The sequence below is a fragment of the Trichosurus vulpecula genome, chromosome 1 (assembly GCF_011100635.1).
Source record: "Trichosurus vulpecula isolate mTriVul1 chromosome 1, mTriVul1.pri, whole genome shotgun sequence".
NCBI classification, from domain to species: domain Eukaryota; kingdom Metazoa; phylum Chordata; class Mammalia; order Diprotodontia; family Phalangeridae; genus Trichosurus; species Trichosurus vulpecula.
Window position 1 is genome coordinate 371,428,260 of NC_050573.1, and position 21,505 is coordinate 371,449,764.

The 21,505-nt window shown below is 36.3% G+C and overlaps 1 protein-coding gene and 1 pseudogene across 1 annotated transcript in view; one reads left to right on the forward strand and one right to left on the reverse strand.

The window, feature by feature from the left end:
* PIK3C3 (phosphatidylinositol 3-kinase catalytic subunit type 3) overlaps positions 1 to 21,505 on the forward strand; it is a 187,483-nt gene that overhangs the window by 75,080 nt on the left and 90,898 nt on the right. Inside the window, exons 16-20 of the mRNA XM_036767859.1 lie at positions 308 to 439; positions 6,466 to 6,594; positions 7,343 to 7,412; positions 9,629 to 9,693; positions 15,112 to 15,196. Of these exons, the coding sequence (XP_036623754.1) occupies positions 308 to 439; positions 6,466 to 6,594; positions 7,343 to 7,412; positions 9,629 to 9,693; positions 15,112 to 15,196 (481 nt within the window). The remainder of the gene's footprint in view (positions 1 to 307; positions 440 to 6,465; positions 6,595 to 7,342; positions 7,413 to 9,628; positions 9,694 to 15,111; positions 15,197 to 21,505) is intronic.
* LOC118856800 lies at positions 5,129 to 5,961 on the reverse strand (annotated as a pseudogene).

Genomic DNA, 21,505 nt, shown 5'->3' on the forward strand with positions numbered 1-21,505 from the left:
GTTGTTGTTCAGTTGTTTCAATTGTGTCTAATTCTTTGTGACCACATTTGTGGTTTTCTTAGTAAAGATACTGGAAGGCTTTGCCATTTCCTTCTCCAGCTCATTTTGCAGATGAGGAAACTGAGGCAAACAGAGTTAAGTGACAGCTAGTAAGTGTCTGAGGCCAGACTTAAACTCTAGACTTTCTGACTTCAGGACTAAGGCTCTATCCACTGTACCACTTAGCTGTACTGTTTTTGTATAGTTTTACCATTTGTTGTTTATTTTATTTTAATCTAATTGAACTTTTATTGGTTTGTTCTCCTAGAATGAAAGGCTACAGGCATTGCTGGGAGATAATGAAAAGATGAATTTGTCAGATGTGGAACTCATCCCATTGCCATTAGAACCACAGGTGAAAATTAAAGGAATAATCCCAGAGACAGCTACACTATTTAAGGTAATGATAGATGGATGGACCTTAATTTGTATCACATGAGCCTAATCTGGTTCTCCAAAGGTTTGGAAAAATTACTACATTATAGGGACTACAATTTAATAATTTAATTATTATTAACAACGATTAATAATTAAATTATTAATATTTGATAATATAATTTAGCACAGTATAATTAAAAAAGAAAAGAGGAAACTTTTATTATTCATGCACCTTAGTCTTTTTATCACTTTGTCATGTCTCTGCATTAATATTTTTAGTATGTGAAATGTCTTTATATCCTTGTTTTCTTATTTAAAAATCTTAAAATCTTAAATGCCCATCAAATCAAATCAAAGCCATACTTTCCCATATAATGCAGGGCATTAAAAATTATTTTGAATTTGCAGAAACTGGCAGATTATACACTCAGTACGTATCTTTAAATGGGTGAATGTGAGTTCCAGTTGGCCATTTTAATATTGTCCTATCTCCAGACTTGGTTTGTGAACTCTGGATCATGCCTTATATTTCAGAGTGGCAATTTCCTTTAGTTCTTAATGTTCCAGTTCCTTGGCTGGTTGCAAATTGACTTGGTACTGGAAAGCTGACTTTGCAAGTGAATGCAGATTGCAGCCTGCTAAGTATCAGGGTGGTGCATATCAGCACACCATCATATGATGGCCCCCAGGATGTATGATACAAAGGAAGCAGGATTGGATTAGTTTGGATTCAGGATTTAGTGGATATTGAGACTAAAGAGAGTCTACAAAAGGACATAGTAAAGTACAAGGGATTCACATGGAAACCAAGAGTGATTTAAACAACTTAAAGTAATCTATAAAAGACAAATTTATTTTCTTTTGTTGAAATACATTCAACACACACATATTTCTGTAGAAGCACAAAATTTGAGAGTTAAAAGGGACCGCAGCAGAAGGAATCTCCATACAACACACTTCCAGTCAGGAACAATTCATTGTTCTTTGTTCTGCCACCTGCTTAAAGATTTCAAGAAGAGGGCACTTCCTACCTCTCGAAGTAGGCCATTCTTTTCATTTTTCTATAGCTCTAATCGTTAGGAAATTTGTTTTGCCTAACATGAAATGTAAACTTGCCTCTTTTCAACTTCTTCCCAACTGTTCCTTGTTATGTATTCTGGGTCAAAATAGAAAATTCTAATCTACCCTCTACATGACAGCCTTTCATGTATATAAAAATTATCATGTCCCTCCCCAAGTTGTCTTTTGTCAAGCTCAATATGCCCAGCTTTTTTTTTTTTTTTTGACTATTCCATATATAACTCAGGGCTCTTCATGATGCTGGTTGTTTTCTTCTGGCCATTCTCTAGCTGATCAATGTCATTCTTAACGGGTCGTGCACAAAAATAAATACAGTGCTCAAGATGAAGTCTGGTGAGGGCAGACTATAGTGGGACTATCACCTCCCTAATTTGGGGAGCTTTGCCGCTCTTAATAAAGAATAAGATCTCATTAGCTTCTTTCACTACCACATCATACCACTGGCACTGATTTGTGTTGAGCTTATGGTTCACTAACACCCCCAGATCTTTTTTGGAATTGCTGTCTTAATTCTTTTCCCCCCATTTCATACTCGTGACATTGATTTTTTTTTTTTGTGCTTAAGTATAAGACTTTATCTTTATTGAATTTCATTTTATTAGATTCAACTCAGTCTCTAACCTGTCAAGATTCTTTTGAATCTGAATCTATTATCCCAATCAACTTTTCACTTTATGCATATTTGATGAGCGTACCATCTATTCCTTTATTCAAGTCTTTAAAAATGTCAAACAACACAGAACCAAGCACAGATCCATGGGATACTCTCCTGGAAACTTCCTGCCTTGTGAATGTTAAACCATTAACATTTATTCTTTGTGTCCCATAATCCCACCATTTCTGAATCTAATTATCATTATCTAGTCCATATCTCTCTACTTTTCTTTACAACAATAGTATGAAAATTGAATGCAATCAGTATAAAAATCAAATTTATTGAGCTATAGTGTATGCAATGTAATTATAGTAATAGTTCACATTCATAATAGTGTTTTAAAATTTATAAAGCACTTTACATAGTCTCATTTGATTCTCACAACAATTCTATTATATAGGTGCTGTGATTATCACTATATTATAAGTGAGACAGATCAAGATGGCTCACTGGATAAAGTGCTGTGCCTGAAACTGGGAAGACCTAAGTTCAGGTTCTCGTCTCAGACACTTACTAGCTTTGTGACCTTGTCAAGTCACTTAGTCTCTGTCTTCCTCAGTTTCCTCAACAGTACAAAGAGGATAATAACACACCTCCCTTCAAGGTCGTTGTGAATATCATATGAAGTACTGTTGTAAAGTGCTTAGCACAGCACTTGGAATTTAAGTAGATGCTGCATAAATGCTGTGATGGTGATGATGATGATGATACTCACCCAGAGTCATACAGTAAGTACCCGAGTCAGGATTTGAGCTCAGGTCTTCCCAGTTCTTAAGTCCAGTGCTTTCTCCAGTGTGCCATACTTCTTTCCTATACTAGGTGTTGAGGCACTACTTCTGTAAGTGCTTATTGGATTCAGAAACTAAGATTCTTCCAGACCTACAGTTCTGGCTGCCAGTGAGAACTTTAGTCTAGAGCAGGCCTGCACAACTTGCGGCCCACAGGCTACTTATAGTGGCTCACTGAAGAATTTCCTCTACGTATGAAGGACGTTTTCCTCTACATTTTTTGTGGGCAGCCTGAAATCCTTTGGCATGCCTCAAGTGGACAGGGAGCCATAAGTGCCCCATAGACTGCAAGTTGTGCAGGTCTGGTCTAGAAGGATACAGCTATTATCAGCAGTGGTGGGTGGCTGTAGTGAGTTTCTCTCTTAGATGTCTCTGAATTTAAGTAACAGTAATTTTTCCTTTGGGTAGCTAGGTGTTGCAGTGAATAAAGTGTTGGGCCTGGAGTGAGGGGGACACCTTTTCCTAAGTTCAGATCCAGCCTCAGATACTTACTAAGTTCTGTGACTTTGGGCAGGTCACTTAATCCTATTTGCCTAAATTTCCCCATCTGTAAAATGAGCTGGAGAAGGAAATGAAAAACCACTGTCTTTACCAAGAAAACCTCAAAAGGCATCAAGAATTTTGGATGTGGCTAAAACAACTCAATGACAACAAACACATTCTTCCTTAGTTTTCTGGATAATGGACAATGCTCTTGTGCTTTCCCAGTCACCAGAGGAGTGAAACAAGGCTGTGTGCTTGCTCCCGTGCTAAAAAGCATGATGTTTTCAGCCATGTTGTCAAATACTTTCAATGAGGATGAATGTGGTATCAAGTCCAGCTTCCACACTGATGGTAAGTTCTTCAACTTGAACAGGCTACAGGCCAAGACCAACGTGGAGGGACTGTTGGTGCATGATTTTCTGTTTGCAGATGATTGTGCACTCAACGCAGCCTCTGAAACTGAGATGCAACAAAGTATGGATTGATTCTCTGCTGCTTATGCTAATTTTGGCCTAACAACACCAAGAAAACACAGGTGCTCCATCAGCCACTACCACACCATCTATACTTGGAACTATCAATTACAGCAAATGGAGAAGTTTTGAATACTGTGGATAAGTTCAGTTACCTTGGCAGTGTACTTTCCAGGGATGTATACGTTGATAATAAGGTTGACGCGCACGTTGCCAGAGCTAGCTCAGTGTTTTGTAGGCTCTGAAGGAAGGTATGGGAGAGAAGGGGTATCAGACTGACTACCAAACTGAAGGTGTACAGAGCCATTGTGCTGGCCTCATTGTTGTGTGTCTGTGAAACCTGGGCAGTATACCAGTGCCATGCTGGAAACTGAATTGCTTCCATTTGAATTACCTTAGGAAGATTCTGAAGATCACCTGGGAGGATAAGATGCCGGACAGTGAGGTCTTTTGTTGAACTAAACTGCCAAGCATTCAAACTCTGCTTCAGAGCGCGCAACTCTGATGGGCTCTGGCCATGTTGTTCGAATGCAAAATATACACTTGCCAAAAAGACTATTTCATGGAGAATTCACACAGGGCAAGAGTTCACATGGTGGTCAGAAGAAGTGATACAAGGACACTCTCAAGGTGTCTCTTTAGAACTTTGGAATTCATTGTGACATAGGAGACACTGGCACAGGACTGCTCAGAGTTGGCATGCCCACATCAGAGAAGGTTCTATGCTCTGAGCAAAACAGAATTGAAATAGCTCAAAAAAAAAATGCAAGATGTGCAAATTTAGAGAATGCCCCCAAATGTTCACACAGACTATTTGTGCCTGACCTGTGGTAGAGCATTCTGAGCTCATATTGGTCTGATCAGCCAGTCGGACACACTGAAACTTGACTCTAGTGTAGTGATGTCATTTTAGTCCTCTTCGACAATGAAGGACAACAGCCAATCAGAAGTTCTGGGACACTACAGATAAAGATGCCCCTAACTTGAGGGAAATGGTTTAGTTAGATTTGGGGTTCGAAGGTGGTGAGTAGAGATCCCACTAACAAGTTCCAACATGAATCCAAAAATCTGTGACAGGTCTTAATTGTAAGAGGAGTAGCTTTTTTGTTTTGGATTTGCAGTATTCTTTATAGAAAACAAAATAGCTATATTGGTGGGATTTATTTAGAGCATTGTTCATTCTAATGATATTTACAGTTTTAAGCAAACACCTTTGAAGACAGAGGACAACTTCAGTTTTGCAACAAAGAAAGGAAACACATTGAAAGACAAATTGACAAAGTTGTCAGTAAACTTTGAACTGTAAAAGAATATTTGTTCTTAATACAAAACCCCTGGAAACACTTAGCTAAAGAACTAGAGCTGCTTAGTCTATCCAGGTCATTAAAATATAAATGGTTCAGTGACATTTTGTCAGAAATGCATTTGGCAGAATCACAGACTAATATAGCAAATCTGTCACTTTCATCTAGTTTTTGACATGTGACATCATATTTCCACTTGGGGAAATGTATTTTTATGATACCTGCGATTCATCTTCTGGCTCTACTTTATTATTGGGGATCCCTAAAACTTAGAAGATTCTGAAGAGTTGATCAGTTTCAAATCTCCATAGAAAAGTGACTTCTTTGTTGCTAATTCAGCATATATTGTGCCTATACTCCAAATATCTTAATAGATTAGAATACACAGCAGATCCTAACAAAACCTCTGGAGACCCAAAGCACTTTTATACCTTGTGTGTTAATACCCATATAGATATTTCAAAGGCCCATGTAAGTCCAGAGTCAGCTAGTTTAACTACTCCTTTATTATCAATGATCAGATTTTTAGGTTTCGGATCTTTGTGAAGAACCTTTCTTGAGTGACAAAAGACAGTGCTTTTAAAGATTTGGCAGAAATAACTTGTAACAAGTGAAGAATCTATATGGTGGCTGTGAGGTATAGAATCCAAGTATTTCTTGAAATCCATGGAAAGGAATTAAAAAATGAAGTATACTCTAGCATTTTGCATGGCTGTATCTCGAAGACTGCCCCTGTTTAATAAAGGAAGACCCTTTATCATCCCCTTAGTATTAAATTGATCTTGTTAGGTATTGCTTCAAAATTATGGATGCTTTCTTTCTAGACACTTATAATATTTTATCCATTTCCTTCATCTATATGACTTCTAACTCTTCTCAAAGAAGAAAATTATATCAATCTGGCTTTATTTGCTCCTTAAAAAGCTATGTTGGTGCCTAATTGATTGTGTAATGATGAGTTCTGGTACCTTCTTGGGATTCAGGAATAATTTGATCCAGATATATTTGCAGTTAGCATCCTTTAAAAAAAAAAGGAAACATTTTGCCTTTGTGAATTGTCATGAACTTCTGGAAGGTCCTCTCCTATTTCTCAACAGCAGTGCTCAGCAGTACAGTCTGCCAGTGTTTAAGCACCATTTATCAATCTCCAGGTTTTTTCAGTATTTTAAAATCAATTATTTCTACTTATTCTTCCACTATTTCTTTGTTTTTATTAAAGTCATTGATTCAGAACCAAATTTGAAGAAAATAATTCTTTTTTTCAGAGTGCTCTTATGCCTGCCCAGTTGTTCTTTAAAACAGAAGATGGAGGTAAATATCCTGTTATATTTAAGCATGGAGATGATCTACGCCAAGACCAGCTTATTCTCCAAATCATCTCACTCATGGATAAGGTAACTGTAACCATTTTGGAAGATGGAGATTCATCTTTAAAAAAACCAAAACCTAAGATTTAGAACACAGGTTGAATTTGCAAATAAAATAAGTTGTCATATTAAGATGAGATATTAGCCTCTTAGCCATCCTTACTTAAATGCTAAGTAGAAACATTGCTATTATTTTTGTTCATATCAAAATGATTCCTGTATGGTCAATATAAAATGGAGTTGCATATGTTCACAATGAAGAACTGTTATAGTATCTTCTGAATTCTTCCTCTTGATGGTTCCTTTAGCTATCTTATCTAGATTTCCCAGACCTTATTTTCAGTTTTATCTTTTTTGCATGGCCCATGCCTAGGTTTCCCCTTCCGTCTTCCCCCTGCTCCAATCATGTAAAGCTCCTTCTCCACACCTTATTCCTAACATTCCTGTGTTCCCTAAGAAGAATACTTACCTTGCTTTTCTCTTTCCTTTAAGTTATATAAAAACCAAATTGAACCCTTCATAACCTCTCATGCATCCCTGTGGCTTACCTGAAACTCATTCTGAAATCAAATGATAAAAAAGTGTTTGATTTAGGTAGAGGTCAGAATATTTAACACAGTTTTATATGGAAGATTAATTTCATTTTGATAACTAATGATTGAGGGTTGCCTGAAGATGGCACATACATGAAGCTTTTCTATTGCCCATCAAATAAATATAGTTCATAAAATAATTTCTTCAGACTTGACTAACATGTTTGTCCTTTACCTTGCAGTTGTTACGGAAAGAGAATCTAGATTTGAAGTTGACACCTTATAAGGTGTTAGCTACTAGTACAAAACATGGTAAGTTTATTTCACATTATGCTTATGATAGGGCTTAACATTCTAATATTCACTGAGTACATTTTCTTCCTTTAAAAGTAAAACATTTAAAATGTTGTTGCATTATATATATATATATTCATTATCTTACGAATGATTGAGGTCTAGGTTTTTCTATATTCACGGGAAATAAGTTCCATTCAACGAGCATTTATTAAGCATTTACTGTTATTATGTACTATGTTATACTGGAAGAAATAGATAAAAATAAAATACTTCCTGGCTTTAAGGAACTTTTCTTTCTGCTTGGGGACTACTGTATGTCTACACAAATAAGTAAATTCAAAGTAAATTTGAGGAGGAAGGGAGAGAGTACTAATTAGAGAATCAAGAGGGCTTCCCATTGGAGAGTGACACCATATCTCAGCCTTGAAAGAACCTGAAGATCCTGAGAAAACATAATTAAGCAAGGAGTATATTACAGAGTTTGAGAAGGACACTGTACAGAGGCACTGAGGTGGCCAATGGAATGATGAGTTCGGGAAACAACAGGTAGGCCAGTTTGCTTGGAATGTTGACTATGTGAAGGAGAAGAATTTAGGATCAATATTGAAAGGTAGATGATAGCCAGATGCAGAGGTTTTAAACACTAGTCTTTCAGAAAAGGAAAACATATGCATATAATTATAAGGAGACTTCTGACAACCTTTCTTTTCTCTCATCTAGAAACCTTCAAATTTTTTATACTAAAAAGAAAAGTAGCTGTTTTTTATTTATATTATCCATGAAGATTGGATTATCCATATTTCAATATTTATGCAGAACTTCATCATTGTTAGTGATATAGCAAGAATCATTTGAGGGAACAAAAGTAAAGAGAAATATGTTAATCCTTACTACAAATGAAATGAAGACAAATTTCTAAGATGGAGATATTCATTTTAAATAGGAAGATGGAAGCTTTTCTCTCTTTGCTTCTACAAAAGGAAGAGTAACAAAGGATGTAGAGGGTTTGAGAAGAGACGGTTTGGTGTAGGGAATTTAATAGAGAGTTAATCAGGAAATAATAAAAAAAGTTTAAACATTGGAGGACCTTAGATAACTTGGCACAGTTACCTGATTTTTTCTAGTAGCACAGATTAGGAACAGACAAGTAAATGGTAGGAGTTTGGCAAGGGGACAGGGGCTAAGTGTCAGTAAGACAAAAGAGCAAGGGATTCAAAGGTAGAGGATCTTCTTCATTTGAGCTGGTCAATCATAAGGGTCAGAGGAAAGTGAAGCCAAAGTCAGCAAAGGGAACAAGTTGTTGAAGGACTATGGGTCTTGGTGACAGTGGCAATTGTGTTTAGGTATGTAGCTGATGAAGAAATGAAAGGATAGGAGGTAATGATATGAAATAGAAATTTCAAAGTTTGAAATCATGCAGATAGTGCAGTATTCTTGAAGTATGAGATCTAAGACCTTTTCTGTGGGTGGTTGAGGTGGAGTGAAGATTTATCTCATGGGAATTGAAGAAGATTGATGAATCTAGGAGACCAGCATGTTTGAGTTTCTAGAAATTAGATGAATGGAATAAACCTCAAAGAACTAAGGGGGAGAACTAAAACTTAGAATTATTCAATAAGCCTAGTCTATGATATACTAGGCACTTTAACAAAAGCACTATGTTAAGATACATAGACTATATGTGATGTAATTCTTTCTTGCAAAAAGCGTACATTATTTTTTAAAATTCTGAACATAACACACGCCAAATAAAAAGGCATTTTCATGAGCAGAAAGAACAGAAAAAGAAGATTGTACATGAAACTGCAGATCAGTGTTTGTAAAGCTTGTTTTTCTTTTTAACTATGTAAAAAAAAAATCATCCAAGAAGTTTTTTTTCCTGGCCTTCTATTCTCTTATCTGTATTAAAAAAATGCCTCAGTCTCCTCTCTCCTTCCCCTTTCATGGGAATAGGGGAAAAGAAAGAAAACCAAGGTCCCTTGTAACAAACGTGCATGGTCAGGCAAAGCAGATTCCCACATTGACAGGGTCACACAGTGTGTCTTATTCTATGTCACATCCAGGTATTCTGCTCTGCTTATTATTCTTTTGATTGTGCCATGAAAATTCACCCTAAGAGTTTACCTTTTAGACTGCATATTACAGCCATAACTAGATGTATTTTCTTGTCCAAAACTTCATTTCTGTTATTCAGTAGATGCTCATGTTTAATGTAATTCATATATTTACAGGCTTCATGCAGTTTATTCAGTCAGTTCCTGTTGCTGAAGTTCTTGATACTGAAGGAAGCATTCAGGTAATTTGTATTTCATTCCCTACCATTTCTTTGTAAAGCATCTGATTAATGTAATAAAAGATAAAGACATCTCTAATTTTTGCAACCAGTAAGCATGTAGATTGGCAATTCTTGTTCCTTTTAGGCCATTTCAGCCGGGTAGAACGTGCTAGAACTTGCTTTTACTTTTTTGGCAGATCCTTCACAAGCTTATCACTCTTGCTTTAGGTTGGAGAGGAGTGTCTAAGGTTGGACTTGAGGACAGAGCTCAGAAAATAACAGTAAGAAGGACCTGAGGCCTGGGGTATCATTCTTCACACCTTGGGACTGAAATCTGATTATACTAATAAGCTGCAAAAAATAAAATAAAATAAAAATAAAATGAGTAAGCAAAGGAGAAAGAACCCAACCATAGGTAGCTACTATGGGGGTAGAGAAGATCTGGGTTCATATTCAGGGAAAAATAGTGGAACTAAGAAAGGCACTCCTTTTTCGGTGAAAAATGTTAAATGGTCACAAGCCCATAAAGACTTCTTGGAAGAACTTAAAAAGAATTTTAAAAATCAGGTAAGAGAGATCAAGGAAAAATTAAGGAAAAAAAATAATAACAATCCAAGAAAATCAAGTTAACTATGAAAAGAAAGTCAACCAACTGGAAAGAGAGAATTAAAAAGTTAATGAAGAAAATAATTACTCAAAAACTAGAATTGGGCAAAGGGAAGCTAAAAACATCACAAGACACTAAGAAATAATAAAGCAAAACCAAAAGAATGAAAAAATAAAAGAGAATGTGAAACACCTCATCAGAAAAACAATTGATAGAACAGATTGAGGGGAGACAGTATAGGAACAGTTAGACTACCTGAAAGTTGTGATCAAAAAAGCAATCTTGATACAAGAGATTATTAAGGAACATTGCCCTGAAGTTCTAGAATAAGAAGGTAAAGCAGAAACAAACAAAAAAATCTACTGATCACCACTTGAAAGTTCCCAGGAGGAAAATTTACAAGAATATCATAGCCAAGTTTCAAAGCTCCCCTATAAAGGAGAAAATATTGCAAGCTACAAGAAAGAAAAACCAATTTAAATATCGTGGAGGGACAATCAGGATCCCACAAGACCTAGCAGCTTCTGTGTTGAAAGACTATAGGTCTTGCAGTTCTATATCTTATAGAGCAAAAGAGCTGGGGTTTTGATCAAGGGTGGTGAGGTCAGAGAACCTTAAGTTGAGGTCAAGGGAACCATATGATGAGATTAGGGGTGCTTGAGACCCCAAAATACTGACGCTCCAGGTCCTGCTCCAATGAATTCGACCCAAGCCTTCTCAGCCAAAGAAAAGCAAAGTTTATTGAAGATTCGCCAAAAAAAAAAAAAAAGATTCACCATATTGGGTAGAATCCTAAGAAATCTCGCCATTTGTGTTGCTTGTCTGTGGGCCAGATTCAATCTACTGGAGCTAGATTGAATCTGAGCACCTCTTGGAGGCAAGGTGGAGCTTATATACAGAAAGACTGTGGGAGGGATCTAGGGGTGGTTCTGGGGTGATGGGAGGAGGGGTTTAGAGAGGATCTGGAGGAGGAATCTTAAGGATGGGACTAGGGTGACTGGAGTGAGGTCAGACTCCAGGAATGGGATTAAGGGTGGGAAGTTGCCTGAGGCAGTTGGGAGGAAACAGGCTATGTAGGGCTAGGCTAGTTTAAGATTTGGTCATAGATATTTTAATAGAATGCGGGGTAGGAAGTAGCTGGACAATAGAGGGCTAGGCTAGGTAGAGATTTGGGCCTTGTGATAATGAAAGGCTAAGGGCCTCTGGCAAAGGCCAGATCTAGTCACAAGATTCAAGGAGATTTCAAGGGGGCTCCCAGAGCCTGTACTCCATCAAGGGTACCTTACCTAGCCAAGTTAAGTATAGTCCTGAATGAAAAAAAAATTGGACATTTAGCAAATTGAAAGACTTTCAAGTATTTGTAACTAAAAGAACAGAACTTAATGGAAAATTCAATGTATAAGATCCGGAAGTATAAGGTAAACATTAAAGATCAATTACAAGGGACTCAATAAGGTCAAACTGTTTGCTTCTTACATTTGAAAATGTTATCAATATTCTCATTATTGTCATCATTATTTGGATAGTTTGAAAGGAAGGCTTGGGCAGAGCTGTGTATGATGAGGTAATTCTAAAAAAGCAACTGTAGGGAGAGATAAAAAGGAGTAATTGTCTCATACAAATGAGGCATGAAAGGAAGAATTGATACAGAAGAAACGAGTCAGAGTGGAGGGCTGGTAGTGCTGGAATCTTACCCTCATCAGAAATAGGTAAAAGAGAGAACTACATGTTTATTTAGAGAGGGGATATAAGTCTTCTAATTTTAGAAAGAAATGAGGACCAGGAGATAGGATAAGGGGAGGGCTTTTAGAAGGGTGTATAGATAAAGAACTAGGGGGGAGGGGATTAGAGAAAATCTTAGAAAGACTGGCAGATTAAGGTGGAAGGTGGGGGGGAGAGGTTAAGGGAGGGACTCTCACAGGAATGAGTAAATTAAGGAATGGGGGGCAAGAGGTAGGAGTAACTTAGATGAGTGAGCAGGGATAGGGTTCTGTTGTGTTTGTCCTTCATTTTTGAAGAGGACCATGACATCAGGAAAATGATGCCATGACTTTCAGTTGACTTTGATTTGAGTGAGGGAGGGCTGTGCAAGGTCACCAGCCTCACCAGCTTCCTCCCTTCCCCATTTCATCCCCTCCTCCTCTTCCTTCCTCCCCTTTCTTACCTTTCTTCCTTCCCTCCTTCCTTCCCTCCCTTCCTCCCTCCTTCCCCTCCCTTCTCCCTCCCTCCCTTTCTTCCTCCCTTCCTTCTTTCCTTCCTTCCCTTATTCCCTCCCTTCCTTCCCTTCCTTCTCTTCCTTCCCTCCCTTACCTTCCTTCCTTCCCTTCCTTTCCTCCCTTTCCTCCCTGGCTCCTTGTGAATGTCAGTGGTAATTGTTTCTCTTTTTACTAGCAATTCTGAGCATCTTCCCCTCCCAGTTTGTTTTTTTCCTAACTAAAAGGGCCACTCCTTTACCCATTTCTTAAAGAGGCCTAGTCACTGAATGGGCATTACCTCACTCAAAGTGAGAACCTGAAAAGGCCTTGTCCTGAAAGGGCCAGGGTCTCCCGTTGCATCCTGTGCCATCTCCAGTAGTCCCGATGAATATTAGGCCCCTGGACCCAGATGTCTCTGGAGGAGAAAGTGAGGCTGGTGACCTTGCACAACCTTCTCTCACTCAAATCAAAGTCAACTGCAAGTCATGTCATTATTTTCCTGATGTCATGGTCTTCTTGGAAAACAAAGGATGAACACAAAGGGATAGGGTAAATAGAGTGAGGACAGTGAGGAAAAAATAGGATGGAGGGAAATACACAACAAGTAATTGTAACTTTGAATGTGAATGGGGTGAATTTACCCATAATATAGAAATAGAAGAGCTAATTAAAAATCTGAAATTCTGAAAGTTACACAAAAAGTTAAAATAAAGGACAGGGGTAGAATTTATTATGTAAAAAAAGCAGGGATAGTAATCATGGTCTTAGGCAAAGTTAAAGCTAAATAGATTTCATTAAAAGAGAAAAATAGGGAAACTACACAAGGTGTCATCAATATTATTCCATATTGTTTAGGTCTCATTTCTCAAATATATAAAGAACTTTGTCAAATTTATAAGAATACGGAGTCATACCACAATTGATAAATGTTCAAGGGATATGAACAGGTAGTTTTTCGATGAAGAAATCAAAACTGTATGTAATCGTATGAAAAAATGATCACTATTGATTAGAGAACTTTCATATCACCTTATACCTATCAAATTGGCTAAAATGATAGATGCCTTTCATTTGGGAATACATAAGCAAGCTCTTTTTATATGATTGTGATGGAATACTACTATGATATAAGAAATGATAATCTGGTTGATTTAGAAAAACACAGATAGACTTGGACCTATGAAGGAAGATGCTGTCCACCTCCAAAGAAAGAAGTGACGAATAGAAATATGCATAGTGTGGTCTTACATATATTCATATGTATGTATGTATGTTTGTTTATAGATATGTATGAGTATGTAGATTTATGCATTTAATTTTAGGCTTCTCTAGGGCAGAGGGGAAGGGGGTAGGAAATAAAAGGTGTACAGCAGAGAACAAAAAACCTAGAAGGAAACACAGAAGAGCTGATTAAGCTTTGAAAACAATGTATAGCATTTATTACATAGGTTTTCTTGAAATGGTAATTTATTGGTTTATTTTGAATCCTCTCATGTTCTGCTGTGTACATGGGATAGCTTTTTTTCTTCTTTTGTATTGAAGTTTAAAATGAATAAAAAAATTTGAAGATTATTATGAGGGAGTCACCTTTGTAGTTCCAGAAACCTAGAATTTGAAAGTTATAGTGATTGCTGACCTTAGATATCATCTGTTCCAGTACTCTAATTTTGTAGGTGAGGAAACTCATGTCTAGGGTATGACTTACCTAAACAGAACCCAGGTTTACAGGATCCTAGTCCATTTTTTCCTTTCCACCACAGTAAATTGAAAAGGAGGCGGGCTAAAGCAAGAAATCTTTTATTTGATTATGGAACTGGAGGCATCATGTCATAGTGGTTAAGAGAACTGGATTTGAAAATCACGAAGGCTTGAGTTAAAGTGTATTGAGTTGCAATGTCCATTAGTGGGGACAGTTTCCCGTGCCCAAAATATCAGGTGTTTCTTTCACATGATGTGAACTATAGAACTTGAATTTGCAGAGGAACTGTGCTAAGCAATTTGTCATAAAAACAGGTATGGATTATGGTATTTAGAACAAATTGGCAAGGTTTAAGATCTCATATGTGAATGATGATGGACATCAAAGATGGTGTAAGAATTCTACATTTTGGGAAACATGAACAGGTCAGAAATATGTCTGGTGATTTTTTGGAAGTCTTAAGTCTTACTGCTCGTGTGATTCCTTTTTTTTAAACTGCTAAAATTTAGCATTTTTACTTTTATGCTTAACTTTCATTTAATTGATTTTTTTAAAAGCAGAAACACTTCAGTGTATTTCTATTTAAAAAGTAATTTTAAAATTCACTGTTCATATTGTGGAGAATAACAAAACAGAGATAAAATAGGATGAGAAGTATAGCACTGAAACATAGTTTACTTTGCTTTGCAGTGTTTATTTTTTTTCTCATAGTATGGTTGTACCAGCATATATTCTTATGTTCAGTCTTGACAGTCCTCTAAATAGGAAGACCAGATTCTGAGGGATGTCCATTCTTTTGTCTCATTATGATAATAGATTAACTAAGGTTATAAACCAAATAGTCTTTCCTCATTTAAAAAAATATTCTTTACATTTCTGATGTATCCTTCATTTATTTCAGGATTGTGTTGAATAATTAGTAAATAATATCCTTTCAGAACTTTTTTAGAAGATATGCCCCAAGTGAGAATGGACCTAATGGAATAAGTGCTGAAGTGATGGATACTTACGTTAAAAGCTGTGGTAAGTCTTCAAGTTATTACTTTATACTGATGTTCTTAGATATAGGCAGGTAAGCTGTCCCTTTGGTCTTAGGAAATAATGACATTCATATGCATCATAGGTATAAATAATGCTGTTTTTGAGGTGATGTTGCTATATCCATGCCATTTTAAGGCATGTTAAGTTTTAAATGCTACATGAGATTATAGGAGTAAAAGCAAAATGCCAAAGCATACTTTATGATGCTTATGAACAATGGTGAAAAGAACTGTTGTATTTTGCCAAGACAATAATAACACAGCACTAATTTAATTTAATTCTTTCTGGATGTGATGTTTATTCATATGTAGATTTCGCCCCTTTTTTAATTTGGTTTGACTCCTTAAATTTTTTAAAGAAAATGTTCAAGAATCTATCCTGTACCCTCATTATTATGTAGAAGCATAATTCCTATGATTATCCAATAGATTAAATCTTCTAGGAAAGAGGACTCTGAGATCTGATGTTCCATTTTTCAGACTATCACTTGATCCCAGTTATAACAGCCACAAATCTAATTAACAAGTTTGTCCCTAAGAGAAAGAAAATAAGCCTTCCTGGTGGGGAATTTTTAAGTAAAAGGGACCCATAAACCTTTTAGATAAGTGAAATCATTTTCATATTCAGCAGATATCCCTTGGGACTGAATATATTTGTTACTTCTTTAGGATTCAGTTTGAATTCTGGGGGACTCCTAAATATCAAAGACTTGTTTTCCAGATGGCCTCCAAATATATTTTAGAATAAATATTCAATGATTAGATTCCTTTCTAGGAATCTGCATCTCAGAATTCTAGATGTGTTATTGCAGGCTGCTTTCTTGTGTGATAAACAGAATTCACTAGTTGTTTTGAAAAGAAGTTAATAACTCTAGGCTTCACCAAGAAGAAACCCAGAATTATAAATCATTAGTCTAATCCTAAATGCAAATTATCTTTTAAGGTAGAGGAGAAAATCATTTGGATAGATTGTATTTTCTTTTTTCAAATGCATAGGATTTAGAGACATAGCCTTATAGTCAGGAAGACCTGGGTCCAAGTTCCACTTCTGGCACTTTTTTGGTATGTGACTCAGATTTAACTTCTCTGTGATGCAGTTAACTCTTAAATACTCCTATATACAGAATGATTGCTGATCTGCATTGGTTGAAAGAACCTCCTCACTGAGAGTTTCCTACACTTTTGAAATCATGGGTCTGGTTAAAAAAAAGAAAAGAAAAAAATCTTCAAAATACCATAGCGCATGTTCTAGTATATGCTGTAATAAAAGCAATAATCTTGTCATCCTAAATTTAAAAATAATTATTAATATCCTCATAATTTAAACATATTTAATAACTGAATGTGACTTTTCTTTCTTAATGTGGCATTCCCCATAAATATTGACTGGAAATTGAAATTACATCTTCCTCAATAAAATAATTTGAATAGAATGCCACTCATACACTCTGGACATTTACTATTATGTTTTTATATAATGGCCCATTCTCCCCAGAGTTATATGGAATAAAACTGTATGCCTTTTATTTTGAAAATGTAATACTTCAGGGGCAACTAGGTGGCACAGTCAGTAGAGCACCGGCCCTGGAGTCAGGAGGACCTGAGTTCAAATATGGCCTCAGACACTTGACATGTACTAGCTGTGTGACCTTGGACAAGTAACTTAACCCCGATTGCCCTGCCAAAAAGCAAAAAAAAAAAAACAACCCAAAAAATGAAAACGTAATACTTCAAACTATTAAAACTAGTGGACAGTTGCATTCAAATTAGATCTTAGTCCTCTCTTTCCTTTGAGATTAAATATTTTCTTATCACTGAATAACAAATAATGGTGATTGGCCTTTTGTTTTTCTTATTATTTTATTCTGCCTATTATTTTTGTTACATCTTGCAGTAGTGTGAAATAATCTAGTATACCACACAGAGTTTGGTGGCATTTGGGGTACTAATGCAATATTAAATCTATTAAATGGTTTATTAGTTTATTGAAAGACAAGAGTTCACTGCATCATAGAAGTAATCTAACCCCTTGGTGTTATAAATGAGAAAAACAAGTATTTATAATTTGTAATGGGCAAGAATCCGGTATAGGCAATTTAAAATCTAGCTATGTACCTATCTGCTTAAGGGAATATGATGTCGGTTTAGAGTGGGAGATTGTGTCTTTCCCTTGACCTTTTCATTTATAAAAGAAATGAACTTTTAATGTTTTACATTTGGTGTCCTTAAAAGTGTGATACAAAAAAGGAAATCAAGTAATCTCGAAAACATGTAATTCCTGATTACTTAAGAACCCCTACTTTTCAAAATTGTTCTGCAAGGTGTTCCTAAAGTCTGGACACATAGTAAATGTGTAGTTATTGCATAGAATGCATAGAATCTTGCAAAGCACATCAACATTTGCATCACAAATGATGGAAATTATATTGAAGATGTTATTTGTTAATATTCCAATTAAATAAAATGTTGTTGAAAATTTCATTCATTTAATTTCTTGAAAATATGCATTTTTGCCTATGTGTCCAGAATTTAGGAACATCCTGTATATCAAAAATTTTCTTTTGCCTTAGTCTTTTAAAAATAATCGTTAATAATTGCATATGTAATCATAGAATCCAAGAATTAGAAGAAACCTAAGAAGTAAAACCTCTGTGTTAGGAGTTCTTAATCCTTTTTCATGTCATGGACCCCTTTGGCAGTCTAATGAAACTTGTCAGCATAATACTTTTAAAAAAGTAAAATGCCTATGATTAAAAAGGAAACCCATTATTTTGAAATACAAATGTAACTTTTTTCTTGTTCAAATTCATAGATTCTTCCCCGCCCCTCCAAAAAAAAAATCTTTCCACCTTTACAAAGACCTTTTGTGGGTTGGTAAACCCTGTATTAGAAATATTTGCTTATCTGAACACTGAATTTTCTCTGGAATATTCCATCGTTTATCCAGCCTACACCTGAAAATCTCCAGTGTCAAGGAACCTCTGGAAGGGCCTTTTCCATTTTTGCTCAACTCTGGTTTTTTTTTCCTCAAATAGAACAGAAATCTCCCTTCCTGTAGCTCTATATCATTAAGGCAGAATTCATGACTTCAAAGATAACCATGAATATGCCTGAATGGTCCAGAATCGCAGGATATAAGGAATTCTCTAAGTAGAAGGCAGAGGAGTTAAAGCATTTATTGAAACTCAAAAGTAGCAGACCCATGGCCCAGTGTCCCCAATTTGACATCCTGGCAAGAACCTTCCAAAACCAGTATGTCTATCTCACATTAGTGACCAGGAGGCCACAGAAAAACATTATGGCAGAAAGCCAAGCCATACTGGTGCTGCCCCCCCATACCCCCATGCTAGGGCCCTCCAGCAGGACGACCACCCACTGGCCTTAAGCCCCTGCTCAGCACTCTCCAGTCTCCACGAGGGTCAGTCCTGCTTTTTTGTAGCGCCTGCTGGGGTTGCCGCCGCTTCCACCGCAATCTTCAAACTATGTTCCGGCTAGCTGACTGCTTCCTCTCTCCTTCAGCTCTTAACTGCTCTCTCCAACTGCCTCACCAACTGCCTCTGAGCTGTGCTTCAACCGTTCAGCAAGATCCTCCCATCACAGGCATCATGTCATCACATGGACCGGAACCCAGGCCCCTACCATTGGCTCCAGTCCTATCCACTCCCCCCAGGACCCTGAGAGCCCCGCCCCCGTAGCCCACTCAAATGGGTGGGGAAGATCTTCCCATTCACTGATTGCCTTTATAAGCTCATACCTATTGGTCCTAATTCATTCCTCTTGGGCCAAGCAGAGCAATTCCAGAGAAATTTGAATTCCTTTAGATATATGAAAATCATATTCTTTTCCCTAGACTAAACATTCCTATTACCTATTGTCATCATTGGACTTTTCTCACCATTATGGTATTCCTTCTCTAGCCTTGTTTTAGCTTATGTATGCTCTTTATTCTTGTGGCATTCAGTATTAAACACAGTACACAGGATGTGGTCTAAATAGGACCATACAATGGGAGTCGCTCCTGCCTTCTACATACCATACTTTTCTTATGAGAAACTAATTTTCCATTATCTTTTTTGACCTCACTATTATTTATTGATACTAAGCTCCCAGTTCTTTTGAACCTAAACTGCTTTCCAGCCATATTTCTCCCATTCTAATTTTTTTTTCAGTTTATTTTTTTGCATCTGAGTCTTAGACGTTACTCTAATCTCTATTAACTTTGGTCTTGTTAACAGGAACCTCAAAAGTTAAAATAGCCTTTTGAAGACTTTATGAAGCTTGATTTTGTCATCTGTGTTAGCTATTACTTCTAGTCATGTATCATCTAAAAACTGGATAAGGCCTTCATCCCTATCACTGATAAATATGTATAGCAGAAAAGAGCCCTGTCACATTACACTTGACATCTCCTTCTAACTTGACATCAACCCATTAATCACCATTCTTTATTTCCAGTCATTCAAGTACTAAATCTACCTAACTGTGCTATTACCAGCCTTAATTAGAGTAGTTATAATACTAATTTTAAAACAATAACAACAGTGCTCTGTAAACTTTATTTGATTCACAAGTCATTTACAAAAACAATAATCCCTCTGAACAGAAGGTATATTGGTGGTAGCTGAGTAGAATCTCTAGGACTAACTTGATCTTTTGCATTCCTTGCTTCCTGACATGTATCCCTTTAAAATCATTCAGCTCTTTCCTTGACTCTGCCACCTACATCTGCTCTGTTCTTGGAATATTCTAGATACTCCCTCTTCTATTACAGAGCTTTTCCTGATAAATCAAGATACTGTTCTTTCCCACTACAACCTTTCCTAAGCTTAAAATTTCAAATGTCTTTACTGTCCCATTAAATATACTCATCTTTTAATTTATACGTAACTTAAATATGGCTTTTATTCAGTGTATGAAGTATGACCAAGCCAACGTGATTGACTTTTTTTTTAAACAAAATACCCAAATTTACACAATTTAAGGGGTGTTTTTTCATTTGAACTAGTTGGTTTGGGAGGGCAGTAATGATTGCTCAAAACTTTTTTGAAAATCTTTACTTGCAATTGCTTTTAAAAACCTGACATATATCCTTTTGTGCAACATCAATAGTAACAAATGTTTAGAGGGTTGATTTGACCTTTTTAAAAAGAGCTAAAAGTCTTTCTGAACTAAGGTTTTTTTAATAAAAGGCAGTTGAGCAAATTCAGTTCAAAATGTAACTGTTAAGAAGTAGGGCTTATTTTCTTGTGTAATTCATAAACTGTCTGTGAAAGTAACTACAGAAGAAGAGTTGCAAAAATGTTTTGAGCTTTGGCAGCATTGTTGGATTAAATTAAATTAATTGTAGTGACTGTCTTGAAGGCCAAGAATCCAGTTGGTATGTATGTTTTAAAAACAAAACAAAATCCCCATTCTTACTGCCTTATTGTCACTCGGATCTTAAGCTTTATATCTCTATCACTATCTCTATATATGAAGATCTCTTTAGAGATAAAGATAGAATACCTTTCTATATATAGAGATATCTATATGTCTGTTTAGTTGTTTTTCAGTTGTGATCCCTTTTGAGATTTTCTTGGCAGAGATAACTGGAGTGGTTTGCTATTTTCTTCTCCATCTCATTTTATAAATGAGGAAACCAAGGCTAGCAGGGTTAAATGACTTGCCCAAGATCACACAGCTAGTAAGTGTCTGAGGTCAGATTTGAACTCAGGAAGATGAGTCTTTCTGACTCCAGGCCTAGCACTTTATCCACTGTACCACCTAGCTATAGAGATAGAGATAGAGATAGCTGTAGCTATAGCTATATATAAATAGAGATATCTTTTTTTAGATATCTCTATCTCTATATGTCTATCTATATCTATACTTATACATATACACACACATATATATATACCCGGGTGTATATATGTCTGCATATACACACATACATACGTACAGACACACACACATATATACACACTCATACACCACTAGTTGATATTGATCTGCCGAGATGCCAAAGTGTTTTTTAATTTTCAAATAATGACACTTCTCTCTCTATGGGCAGATCCTCCCTCATACAACAAACTTTTCAGCACAGTTATTAGGTATAGTGGAAAAAACCGTGGCCTGAGGCTTAGAATCTTTGTGACTTTGGGCAAGTCATTTCTCCTTATTTGGTCCAGTTTCCTTTTGTATAAAGTGGGTAACAGTCATTTTCCTGTCTACCTCAGGCATAATTGTAAGGTATGTAAAATCATTAATCGAAAAGTTCTTTGGGAACTGCAAAATTTCATATAAACAGGGA